Source organism: Condylura cristata, unplaced genomic scaffold, assembly GCF_000260355.1.
Source record: "Condylura cristata isolate star-nosed mole 26May11 unplaced genomic scaffold, ConCri1.0 scaffold00033, whole genome shotgun sequence".
Classification (NCBI taxonomy): Eukaryota; Metazoa; Chordata; class Mammalia; order Eulipotyphla; family Talpidae; genus Condylura; species Condylura cristata.
Window position 1 is genome coordinate 2,082,539 of NW_004567134.1, and position 13,348 is coordinate 2,095,886.

The 13,348-nt window shown below is 33.8% G+C and overlaps 2 protein-coding genes across 2 annotated transcripts in view; both read left to right on the forward strand.

Moving 5' to 3' along the window:
• SLC4A7 (solute carrier family 4, sodium bicarbonate cotransporter, member 7) overlaps window positions 1-11,663 on the forward strand; it is a 188,767-nt gene extending 177,104 nt beyond the window's left edge. The window contains exons 24-27 of the mRNA XM_012732071.1: window positions 1,081-1,212; window positions 3,316-3,413; window positions 5,612-5,719; window positions 7,499-11,663. Coding sequence (XP_012587525.1) covers window positions 1,081-1,212; window positions 3,316-3,413; window positions 5,612-5,719; window positions 7,499-7,580 — 420 coding nt within the window. The 3' untranslated portion in view covers window positions 7,581-11,663. The remainder of the gene's footprint in view (window positions 1-1,080; window positions 1,213-3,315; window positions 3,414-5,611; window positions 5,720-7,498) is intronic.
• A 1,527-nt stretch (window positions 11,664-13,190) lies between these two features.
• The window catches only part of NEK10 (NIMA-related kinase 10), a 158,568-nt gene continuing 158,410 nt past the window's right edge, over window positions 13,191-13,348 (forward strand). The window contains exon 1 of the mRNA XM_004692270.2: window positions 13,191-13,289. The gene's annotated coding sequence lies outside the window, so the exon portion shown is untranslated. The remainder of the gene's footprint in view (window positions 13,290-13,348) is intronic.

Consider the following 13,348-nt stretch of genomic DNA (forward strand, 5'->3'; position numbering starts at 1 on the left):
TTTAGGATATATATGAAACAAATATAGCTCATTATAGAAAGCTAAGCCATCAGAACAATGTGTTTCTTTAATTCTATTATTTCAGTACCTCTCTTCCAGAAATTAACAGGTCTGGAAGTTAGACTTCTAGGCTTCTGGAGTGAGAGACTTAATTCTTCTCATGATGTCTCATACTGCTTTAATAGCTAATTATTTTTAAATTGTTGTCAAGTTATGGTAGCTAGCACAATACAGAATTGTCACAGGAAGAGACAAATAGATCAAAAACGTGGGCAAAAAAATTCCCAAAGTTTATTAGAACATACCACTTGAACATTTTAAGCAGATTATTTCATTAAAGGTGGGAATTCATATATAAGATCATTTAGTAATAGTGTTAGAAGAGTTGACTGTATACTGATAGCTAGTTAAGGTTGCCTTCCCCGTTAATACCATTTTATGAAAGAAATACACATGTTAAGTCTAGATTGAAAACTTAACTTTTCAAAGAAGATTGGGTAATCCAACACTAAAGATAGATACAAGTAACTATCATAATTAAATACTTTATATATGCAAAAAAAAAAAACACTGTAAAATCAAATTTTGAACTGGGAGAAAATATGTGTAACATACCAGGCAGGTTAAGAGCTACTGTCCAAGGAATTTATAAAGAAGATTTAAAAGACCTTTTTTAGCCACTGCAGCACAAGTTCGATCCCTGCCAGAGAGCTGACCCACATGGCGTGGCAGACCTCTCCTGATCCACACGCTACTCCCCTCAGCTGTGTACTTCTTCTGTCTGCCTGTTCTGCTCCCTCCCCACTGTGTCTTTGGTAAATCTTCTCACCGCCCCTGTGCCTCCGGCCTGTACCCCAGTTCTGTATACATAAATAAATAAATCTTTAAAAAAAAACCTTTCTTTTAGATCTTTGAGTAGAAAGTTAAAAAATACAGTTTACTCAGTTCCCTTTAAGTAACATGGTATGTGGGTGTGTTAAATAAAACATATAACTTTTTTGTTAGTACTTTCTTTTCTAGTGACTTACAGTTTTTGTTTTGTTTTGGATGTTCCTTAATTATCTCTCCCACTTTTTTAAGGTTCTTGCATTAGTCTTTATTCGCAAACTCATGGACCTATGCTTCACAAAGAGAGAATTGAGTTGGCTTGATGATCTCATGCCAGAAAGTAAGAAAAAGAAAGAAGATGACAAAAAGAAAAAAGAGGAAGAGGTAAAAAGACAAAATTTTATTTCTTAAAAAAAAAAAAATTCTTTGGAGGTAACTTTGGTTTACAACCCTATTTATGTAGTATTTATAGGTCAAGGCTTTACCCTTCAATGCACATTACCCTTAAGGCACCCTGTATCCTTGACCTTGTCCATTCTACCCTCTCCTGATCACCTCAATTCTGCACCCAGTTTTCTAGGTTTTGTTTTTGTCTGACCTTTTGTTCTTTATATGCCACATACAAGTGAAACTGTTGGTATTTATTTTTCTCCTTTTGACATATTTTGCTTAGTAATATCCCCTCCATCCACTCATGTTGTTACAAACAACAGAGTTCATGTTTTTATAACTGAGTTCATGTTCCGTTATGTAGAAATACCACATCTTCCTAATCCACTCATCAAAAATTTTAAATTGATACCATTCAGACGTTTACGTGTGCCAAGAAGCAGGCACTGTTACAGCTACTGTAAGCTCATCAGCGCCATTAATTCTCCTAAGGACCTTGTTTTTACAAAGTGTAGTTGTTTTTATTGTTTTCAGTTTGCAAATGAGTATTGGGGCAGAAAGAGGCCAGTTAAACTAACTTGTCCCAAAGAAAAGCTCTTAGCATTTTACAACTTGTTCCTCCAAAGCCCCCATATCAATATTTTTTAAATTACATAGCATGCATATAATTAATTAGAAGAGTTAAGCAGTATCAGGACATGGGTAACATCAAATAACTATGTCATAGTTTTCTATATAATTTAACATTAAATACACAAGTATATTTTAGTGCTTTAATAATCTGGCATACACAACAAAAAAAATAGGACCTTATTAAGCCAGAGAGCATAAACTTAAGTCTTTATGTCCATTATTATGTACCATTAATTGATTTATGTTCTCAGATTTACATGAATATTCTGAATTTGGCCTATTTTTTAAACAACTAACTCAAAGCTATCACTTAAATAAAAATAGTCACTATGTAGCATATACTGTTTGAAAAGCAAATAAAAGAGGTACATTTTAAAATGTTAATAGTCCTGTTTAAACAGTTTTCAAAATGACTGCTTTTATGTTTACTTTGAACAAGTTAGGATTTTTAATTAGGATACTAATTAGAATAATAGTTTGAATTGAGACTCCAAAATTTTAATGTTAAGAATTTTTTCTAATACTATCTGTGTAGATGGCTCTCAGCTTTTCATTTTTCAAACATGTTCTTATTTATAAAGTACCCTTTTAGAACTGGCTGATACTTCCAGTATCATAGTGAAATTCAGTTGCAGTGTATTTTTTCACATACCTCTTGGGGTTGAGCTAGTGTGAGCACTCCACAAATGCTTCACTGCTCGGCATGCAGTTTCCATTCCCAAAATCACGGGATCATCTCATGGGTCAAAATTGCTACCAAATTCAAACTATCACTTTCTCATTAAACACATCAGGAAGGAGCAGAGAAAGCAAAACTTTGTTTTAAGGAAGTCTCTTACACTCCTCAAATATTATGGTCCGTTTCTCCCTGGGAAGTTGGTTTTAACTTGGAGCAACTTTTCTCCTAAGAGGACATTTTTCAAAATCTGAGACAATTTTGGTTCTCAAAATTGGAGGGCTGGTTCTGGCGTCCACTGATCAGATGTTGCTAAACATACTCCATGAACAGGAGTGGTCCTACAACAGAGAATTATTTGCCTCTAAGTGTTAACGTTGCTGAGATTGAAAAGCCCTGCCTTGTTCAAGTGAGGTCTTGCTCATATCGTGTTGGAAGCCATGAGAATTCTCAAAATACTAACATTATCTACCTACATAACATTTGATAATTAACTTTATGTAGCTAAATTGATTTAGATAGTATGAATGATTGACTTACAAGAATGAAGCTTATAGCCATCTAAAAATGAAACTACTGGCTTCGCTTTATGCTATAAATATATGTTCATACTGGTCAAGAATTTTGCAGCCATTGCATGTATGTTATAGTTAAACAATATTGTCAATTTGGGTTTGTAATTTTTAAAAAAATAATATTTAATTGGTTTAAATATAACATTTAAATATTATACTTCCCTCCTGGAAGTATTCTGGGAAAAGTAATCTCTTCATATATGTGCTCTAAAGGAAGCTGAACGAATGCTTCAAGGTGATGGTGACACTGTGCACCTTCCATTTGAAAGAGGAAGTCTCCTGCAAATTCCAGTTAAGGCCCTGAAATACAGGTAAGATATAGTTTTGCTTTGTAACATTGATTTTTATGTGTATGTCAAGTGTATGACTAAGCTATTTAGTACTTCTTTAAAGTAGCAATAACTATTTTTTAAAAATAACAGAACTGAATCTAGCGTATCAACTAAAAGAGAGCTCCGTGCAGTATGAATAGGAAGTCTGGTGCTCCTTCCGCTCGCAGGTTGATAAGCGGGAGTGAGGGAAAAGCCGGACTTGGATCAGAGCCAATTCACAACTACGCTAAGCACACAAAATTTGTTTGTTTTTTCATCACTCCATGTAGTGTAATGTCAGGTACATGAAGTTCAGCTCTTAACCACTTAACAATATATTTGTTCCTTTCTGTCTTTCATAGGGCTCTGGTCAGTGTATGCTAGAAAATAGTGTTTGTAATCCATTTTCTGGTAACCTCCCAATACAGAACTATGTTCAAAGGCCTTAGAAGTCTCTTAAAGAATTTCCTAAGGTTATTTGAGCATAGGTAGTGGGAGCTTATATTATGGGAAAATTATTAAAATAGTTCATCCTATGTGATTTTGTTGATTTTTATTTACATTTTCGTAAGTAAATATATAGACGTTAGGATGTAGATATTGTCTTACAAGATTCAAAATATTTTATACATGTCTGATTCCTGTTTCTATACGTGTAATCCTTACCTTATTAGCGTATGTAGTAGAAAAATCAGTTTTAGAATGAATGTAGGCTCCTTCCCTGACCAGTTAAAAAAAGGTTTGTTTTCATTTATCTTCAGCTTCAGCCTTTTCTCATTTTAACTATTTTTAAATACTTTTTAGGGATTATATTTGGACTTACACATGCTGATTAGTTTGATAAATGAATTTACCAAATAATTTCCCTCTGTCCACATTAATTTTAATTGTCATCATTGGTATCACTGTCATAATTTTCATAATTTTTTCCTTAAATCTTTGTGTGTTTTAAATTAGATGCCAAGCATAACCATCTTAATATATCCAACGATATATAGTGCTCTGCTTTGCTAAATTCTGTAATGTGAATTGAATTAATATATTAACTTTTGTTGGTTGTAGAAACTTTCATGATGATTATAAGTTAGTCCCCAATTTGCTGACACTATTTATATCTTAGTTCCTAAGAGTCCTAGGTCCTGCGTGAGCCCTTTCTCAGTGTGATTATACATGGGCCTTGATAAATTTAAGTGAAGTATATATGTTCACTGTCTGATATTTAACAAAAAAGTATGAGTATGTGCATATTTAGTGATGACAAGAATTTTCTCCTTCAACTTGGCAACCAAGCAAAGAAACATCTTCACAGAGCAGGCAGAGTCTCAAGGTAGATGTTTAGTGAATTTGGTATTCACATTTTGTGCACTTTGGAAAAATTGATTTGGTGAGGCAGGCATTCTCAGAGGCTCTTTAATGACAACATCACATTTCTCTAGTCTTAAATTTTAAATGACATTTCCAATTTAAAGTGTGAACAGAGAAAGCTAGCATTTCAAAATGATGGCTGTAAAGTAATTTACAACCTACCTGCTGTCACATTAATTTAAAATCTAATTTGACATTTGTACTTGTCATTTGTTTGCATGAAATGTTTTTCTTTTGGTGAAGAAAATGGGCGTACAAATGCATTTCTATTAACTTCGTATCACTTCATATTACTTGGATTTGGCGTCTTGAAATAATTTTTGCAATATTTCATAGATTAAGAGACAATGCTTACATTTGCCCCTTACAAAAGGATAGTGCTTTTGTTCTTTTGATTTTGATAAACTTGGTAAAGTAACAGTTTGGCACAAAAAAATGTGAATGTCAACTTAAAGCTGTTTTGTGTTTTCTATTAATCCTTTTGCAGTCCTGCTTTCAGTGTTCAGGTGTTACCATTCCTAACATCTTCTAGTATTTTTAAAAGCTATAAAAGAAAAATTTTTTATCTTAATTTTTCTTTATTTGGATATTTGATGAAATTGAAATTTGTACCAATTATCTTTCAGTTTTAATTCTGAAGAAAGATGACAATTCCCCATGAAACCTTTGTAGCAGAACTCCACAGTTCTGATATCTTGCTAGACCTTAGTTTTAAGCATGACAAGAATTTCCTCAATTTTAAGTTAATGAAAGAAAATATAGAGAATAAGAATGACAATGTGAATGCCTTTGCAAGTACTGAATACTAACCAGAAAGTGTATTTATTCTTCAGTGTTGACCCCTCAGTTGTTAACATATCAGATGAAATGGCCAAAACTGCACAGTGGAAGGCACTTTCCATGAACACTGAGAATGCCAAAGTAACCAGACCTAACACGAGGTAGCTGTACCTATTTACACATTTTCTAACAATGATCAACTTTCCATTTTCTTATGGGTAGATGTTCAATAAAACTATTCAGTTTAACTCCATTTGTATAATTTATGTTCTCCTTCCTTAACAAATCATCTTTCCTTCCTCCTTTCTTCCTTTCATCTACCTCCCTATCCACTGTTTTACTATGTCTTGGAATTGAATGTTATAGGTACTGATAATGTTTTTGTTACTTTGATATTATAATGCCTATTTCAAAAAGAGAATTTGAGGTATTCTTTAATAAATGAATCTGTCCCTATGGTGTAGTGTGAAATACATGTGTAAAACATCAAAAATGATTCAAGGCAAGATAATAGGAACTCCTGTAAGTACTCTAATTGAATCCTATCTCAGTCATGCTCTCTGGTGGTCTTAAGCAAAAAGTAAAACATGCTTGTCTGCCTTTATTTTACTTTATATTTTAGCCTCTTTTTTTTGTGAAATAAACGTTTTTGAGATGATAATAAAGGACCATTTCATGTTATAATGGGCCATATACCGAAACTATTTCATGACCACATTTCTTGTTATGTGACCCTTTTTTTCTCTCTTTTGCCCTCACTTCAAGGCTTGAGTCCTGGGGGATTCTAGTTTGATAATCACTAATACTTTAATCTCTAGGTCTCAGGAAAATCAGGCATGGTCCTATAAGGTATTTGTTTACTCATATTCAATAAATATTTTGGGGCCCAGAGTATATTGAGTATCTATGTACTCTCCTTGGACATCAAATCAAAACTCTTTCAAGCAATCAGTCACACAGCTATTGGGCCACTTTCTTTTTTGATAATAGTTGATTAGGTTTTCCTCACCCTTCCCCTGCCTCCTCTTAGGAACTTACTCTTCCTACTTGCTCTATGTCTTTTTTTTTTCCTTCTCTACCATCATTTCTTGAGTTCTCATATTAAAGCTCAACTGCTTCCATTCTTTTATCTTTGATCATAAAATATTTAAGGTCTTAGTCATTTTAGATTATTCCATGCAGCCAGAATTCCACTAAATGCTCCTTTTGTGCTGAATAATTTCTCATGCCTTGTCAGCATTCCAGGACCAGAACTTCCTTTGTAATTATGATAAAAGTAGTCTCTTTATACTTTTACGTTTCACTTGGGTTTCCCTCATTCAAAATTATGGAAAGAAAGAGAATGTTTGGCTTATGTTAAGACAAAAATGGTAGTGGGAGGGGTACTTTCTTTAGTTTTGCCTAGAGAAGTCAGCAAACCATGTGTTTTTTATACTTTTGAAAAAAAATTTATTCCAGATATTTATGGGTTACCACTGAATCAGTTAAATCCATATGTATGTATGTGTGTGTGTGTGTGTGTATAATCATTACATTTGAATTAACCTGAAAATAGAAAATATGTGTTTGATCATGTATTTGGAAACAAATTTAGAAAGAAAAAGATAAGTTTTTAAAATTTTGATGCTTATTTTTATATTAACAAAGATTAATTTGTAATAGATTTGTCAATAAAATAAATCAAATGTTACAACTGTTCATAGATAAACTAAAACTAATAAACATAGTCCCATGCAAACCAATTTTAAGGAACCCCTCTTTGTTGTAAATAGCAAACATTAAAAAAAAAAAAGGACTAAGAAAAAGCTTAGTGTTGTGAAAAGAAAATATTGCAAGCCATGTATGTATAATATTTGTAGTCATTTCAAAAGGTTTATTGTGGAAACCTATTGTTGGCCATGTTTATTAGACTATAATATCTCATTCTTTGTTTTAAATAGCCCTGAAGCACCTGTGAGTGTGAAAATAGATGTTGAAGATGAACCAACAAAGAAATACATGGATGCTGAAACTTCGTTATAGAATTGAACCAAGAAGAATTTTATATATATACAGATACACAGATATATATATACATACATGTATTCACCTTATATATATATATGATGTGTGTGTGTTTCATGTCACTATATACAATGATACTGAATGTCATGCTGTTTATGCATGACTACTGGGATTTTTGAAGTAGTGTCTCAAGTTTGTTAAGAGCACCTTGGAGACTGTGTATATAATGAAGTGGTCTCTTAGAAGTGAGGTACATGGCTCTTACTATCCAAATATTTATTCTGTTGAAAATTTTTTCCCTACATCATTTCCTACAATGATGTAGCGAAAGGCATTCAGTCTATTTTTCTTAAAAATTGTTTCTCATTGGCAATTCTTACCAACCTTAAGTGATATGTATTAATAATTTGTACTTGACTTACTAAATTTTTTCACTTATTACTTCATTTCTATTAGTGCTTTTGGGCAGAAAAGGAAGTCTCTGCCATTGCTCGGGAGAAATGGTGACATGCCCAAGCTTCTCTGTGCGCTTCACTTATGTGGCTGTCCGTCACAGGTGTGGGGTTTTTTTCATCTATAGAAGTCGAACAATGGAAACTTTCTGGAGAAGAACAATAGTGTTGACCTTTGTTTTTTAATTGAAAAATAAATCGTAGACCCTCTGCATTTAGGGTTCCATTCATATAGGCAAGTAAAATTGCAGGTGATTTTATAATTAGCCCCCATACTAGCTATAATGTTTTGAATTTTAGAAGCTATAAAATGCCAATTTATAATAAATTTTGTTGCCTTTGTAGAATTTTTTCTGATCCTAGTACTTTATTAGAACCCAGAATGCCCACTCTGTTCTTTGCCTTAGCTGTCTTTCACTTAAAATGTGGTTTAGTATATATCAGGTTCAAGTTCTTGAGTGTTTTTCTAAGTAGTATGATTAAATAATCAGGAGTCAGAATTCTCTTAAAAGGGTTGATGATCAGTATTACTTTACCCTAATAAGAATTACCTTTCATTTTCTGTTTACGTTGTTTTCTTTCTATTGATTGTATAGGTAGTATTTAATAGATTGTTATTGGTGATTTCAATTTAAAATATTTTATTTATTTTAATTGATATGCTTAATTATTATATAAACATTTGAAAAGGTAACAAATACAAAGTAAATTGTTAATGTAAATAATTGGTGCTCACTTGCATTTATGTTTTTTTATCTGAATGCAGTTGACAGATTTTACATCTTTGATATAAAGCACTGCCATATTTGTACTTTAAAAAAGAAATTTAGGCATTTTATGTATAGCTCAGATTGATGGCATTCTTCCTATTTTGTGTTAGCATTTGTTGTTTAGTGTTTTGAGTTTTGAGCTTTTTAACTTGTAGCAAGTTTTTTTTAGTCATCTTTTATATACTCTTAGCTCTACATGAAATAAATAAATGTTGTTCTTGTTAAGCCTGTAGGACTGGATGAATGGAGTTGTGAAACTGATCTGGCATGAGGATAGTTTATAACAACCAAATAAGTATTGAGAAGCCACAGAAATATCAAAAATGGTGATGTGAATATTAGGATGAAAATTTTTATGAGATTTCAGTGCTCTCTTTAATCACTTGTAATTGAAGTACATAAATATTAAGAATTGATCTTCTAGAGGATCATGAGGAATGCCAAAAGCTGGTATTTTAGTAATTTTAAAGTGTTTTGATGCATACTAACTACTTAAATAACTAATGTAATTCCCCCTTCTGAGACCATATTGTCACATTCTGGTTACAATAATGGATCCAGCCTCTGCCTTCAATGAGAGGTTGGAAATGTAGCTACTTTTCTTTACAAAATATAGCTGGCATAATTTGGTACTGCCTGAAAGAATTTTTGACTCTCTCAGCAACTGAGATAGAATATTAGCCGCTACCTGCGGTGCTTGTACTGTGTGTGAGCTTCCATTGACGTGATTCTTTTTCACTCACAGCAGCAGCAGCAGCATTTCCAAAGACCCCAGTATTTGCTGCTATTTTTAAAGCTCCCCTGGTGGCCTGAACAGGAGGTTTCCTCACATAATTTCCTCGTGTTTGGACATCATAGGGCTAACAAATGTACTTATTTACAGCAAGGGATTTTAAAATTTAAACTGAAAACTACCTGGGATCATAGTGTTTCTGTGATATTATTTAACTGTGTATAATAATTGTCTGGTGCCAGAAAAACCATAACTTACAAAATTAGTTTGCACTCAAAAAATGTTTTTACTGTTTCTGATTGTTAAATGGTTTCTGTTTTCTTTTGACTACTTGACTTACAAAATTATCTGATATGACTACTCCATTGAAAAGCAAAAATAACTCCTGTTTGAGTAATTCACTGCTTATTTTATGTGGTAATGATATTTTGCCACTCTGAAAAATAGCAATCATGGATAACATTCAATTGTAAGACAGTGAAAAATACAACTTACTACATATATTGACTTTTAAATGTTGCCTTAACATAGGTGTAAATGAGCAGTAGTAATTGCTGTGTACTGATATTTACCTCAAGGTGCAAAATAGTTGAAACTGTACATACTCCATTTGCAAAATAAATTCATATAATCAGCCCTGCACTTTCTTAGATGCCTTGGTTTCCAGAATGGAGCTTAGTGCTACTGAATACCCTGGCCACAGAGCCGCCTCAGGATATCTTCTCTCCACCTATTTTATTTATTTATAGATGCTGTTTACAAAGACTATAATGGATCCTGATGTTGACCATCTGAAATTTACTTTCTTTTGATTGCTGTTTCACTCTAAAATAGCAGCTTTTGAGAAAACAATGAACTAAACTTCCTTATGATAAAAGTATGATTCTGTATATTCTATAATCATATTAGACATGCTGAAATGAAACACAGTCTTTTACTGCATGTGTGTGAGTTTGTGTGAATGATGTTATTATCAATCTTAAATCTCCTAAGTTTAAAAACTGTGGCACACAATGTTCATATTTGCCAAGTTTTCAGTAGAATTTTTTATGTGTTAATATATGTATTTATAAAGCAGATTTCTTTACCACTCAAAGTTATTAACCTTGGTTTTTGACATAAAAAAAATTTCTGTTTGTCTACATACTTAAAAATTTATGGATGTATATAATGACTTTCTAATTTTTTCCTTTCATTGAGACAGGTTCAAAATTCTGTAAAAAACAAAGTTTCTGAAACTGAGGTCTGACACCAGAACTGCTGTTTTAAAAGTTAACATCATGTATGTCAGTTTTGTAAATGTACTCAACAGTCTTACCATGTGAATTCAATTTTAATGTGCTCAGATTTCAGATGTGTAAGCCATTAATATAGCACTGTAATTAAAAAATGTTTAAATTAAATAACTTAATGTTTTAAATATATTTATGTAGATCATATCATTGTTAATTATATTCAGTACAAATATGTGAAATGTTTTTTGGTTTAGACCAATTATTTTTTAAAACAAAAATTTTAAGACTTCAAGGACATTCAAAGTTTATAATAATAGTGTTCAAAATCTGGCAATTTTAATATAAATTGGGTCTCTTCTAGCTTTTCAAAAAGTAATATAAGCAATGATAGGAGAACATAGCTTGGAAATAGAAGCATCTAAAGATCATTTAAAAAATTTTAATTTAATTACCACATATTGACTTTCGCAGTTTTTTCAGTCAGATTTTTTTTTGTGTGCATTAATTGTTTTTGTGTGTGTGTGTTGTGGCTTTTCGTTTATTGCTTTATGTTAATTTTTTTCTTTTGTAGGGGAGGGTTATCTTCCAGTGTTTACTACATTTCAATAAATAGAAATTGATTTTCATTGTTCATTTATATAATATTTGATAGCTTGTTATAATTTCAGAGCACATTCTAATTTTTATGACTTTTATAATTATAATGACAATATGTTCTTTTGTAATAAAATCCAAAGTAAATTAAGCTTTTAAAATGTAGAACTGATATTTTTCATTTATATGAAGTACTGGTCTTGGTCCAAGTCTATAATGTGAATGATCCTGCCTTTCAAATTTGTTTCATAATTGTTAGAAGAAAACTATTTTTTGGAGATGTTATTGAAGTTGAACAAGCAATAAAAGTCTACTTAATTAGATGTTGGACACTGTCTTTCTGCTTTATTAGAAGAGCTGCATTGTCTCTCAGCTTGAGGAGGGAGGGATGGGTTGAGGAAATAGGGTTTCTTCTTCCTGCTTCCTGATAGATACCATATGCTTCAGTGAGGCAGAAAAGAGGTTGGAACCTGGGGGAAATGATGAAACAAAATAATGGGTGTTTCACAATGAGTATTTCAATATTTTTATGAAATAACACAAAGTAAAGCCCTTTTAAGAAAACAGGTCTGTTACTGTCCTTATTTTAAAGACCCACTTCTTTAGAATAGAATGTCGCAGTGTGGTGAGCACACACACATTTCCATGACAGGATGTGTGCTCAGCATGTTAGTACTGAGCGTCCCACTCCACGCCTTGTTTGTTTTTAATGGCTTATTGCTTGTTTTTGACTAACAAATTACAGGCCTTGGCTATATTTTCAGTGTATATATAACCTGTGTTTTCTGTACTGAAAAAAAAAAACATCAGTTTGATAATGTTTGGAAGTAAGATGGAGGAAAGGTGCTTTACTATAGTAGGCAGCCTTGGAAATTCCCTGTGCCTCTTAGAGTTCTCTAAACTGGAATGGGAAATAATGACTTTAACAGATGATGCTATGAAGAGTAAGTGAAATAATCAGGACAGAGTTTGGCAGAGTGCTTGACACCAATTGAGCACTCAGTATTAATTCATTTTTGGAAGTTTTCTAATGTGAAGTTAAGGATCTTTTTAAAGACATCACCTAATGCAATTGTGTGTGTGTGCTGGGGTGCATCTGTGTAAAGAAGCTTCAAGCACTCACAAAACGTGAAGAGAATTGCCCACGGCTACAAGAGAAATTAGTGATAAGAAATTAGTGATAAGATACCCTAAATCCCATTCATTCTTTCACAGCACTGCATTCTCATTGCCCAAGGCGTGCAGTGTCCTTGAGTAACAAAACTATTTAATGCCAAATTTGGCCTATTGCACTAGTTCTTCTCAAACTAGTTCGTTGCTTTGGAAGAGAATTCATTTTTAGTCGTAGAAATTCTTGAAACTAAACACCCTGATTTTCAGTAGTAGACATTCTTGAAACCAAAGACGCTGCAGTTTCCCACACTTTCCATTTCAAATGCTTTAAGTTGGGGACACCAAGCCCAGGAAAGCCCATGGTGCTGGTGCGTAGGAAACCTGTCCACAGGCAAGGATCTAGGTCCCCGTGAGATGACTGCAGCGCAGACATAACCACCAGCTCCCAGCTCCCCAGCTTGCAGCTTTGGGGCTGGAAGCTGCGCGTTCTCTGGTTGCCCGGCAACGCTGGGGCAGGCGTCAGCCGTCGTTAAGGAGCTCGGCACGCCGCAGCACGGCTATCTCCGATTGGCTGAGACTTGCTGGCGAGGCGGAGGAAGAAGTGTTGGCATTGGCTCAATCACCGCCGGTTGGTGGCCTACGGGAGGATTTGACTGAAAAAACCAACGGTGCAGCCGCCAGTGAAGCCCCCGAGGTCAAGGGGACCGCGTTGGGCTGGGGGAGGGCGGGACGTGTCCTCTCCGGATTGGGAGTCGCGGGTGGCAGCCTCTGAGACGATGAGCAGGACGCTTTAGAGACTCACCTGAAGGAGGGACCCTCCCTCCGGCGCGGTGAGTAGGGCAAGAGAGGACGCTCCTCTGCCGGTGCGCGGTTCAAGTCATGTTCTCGG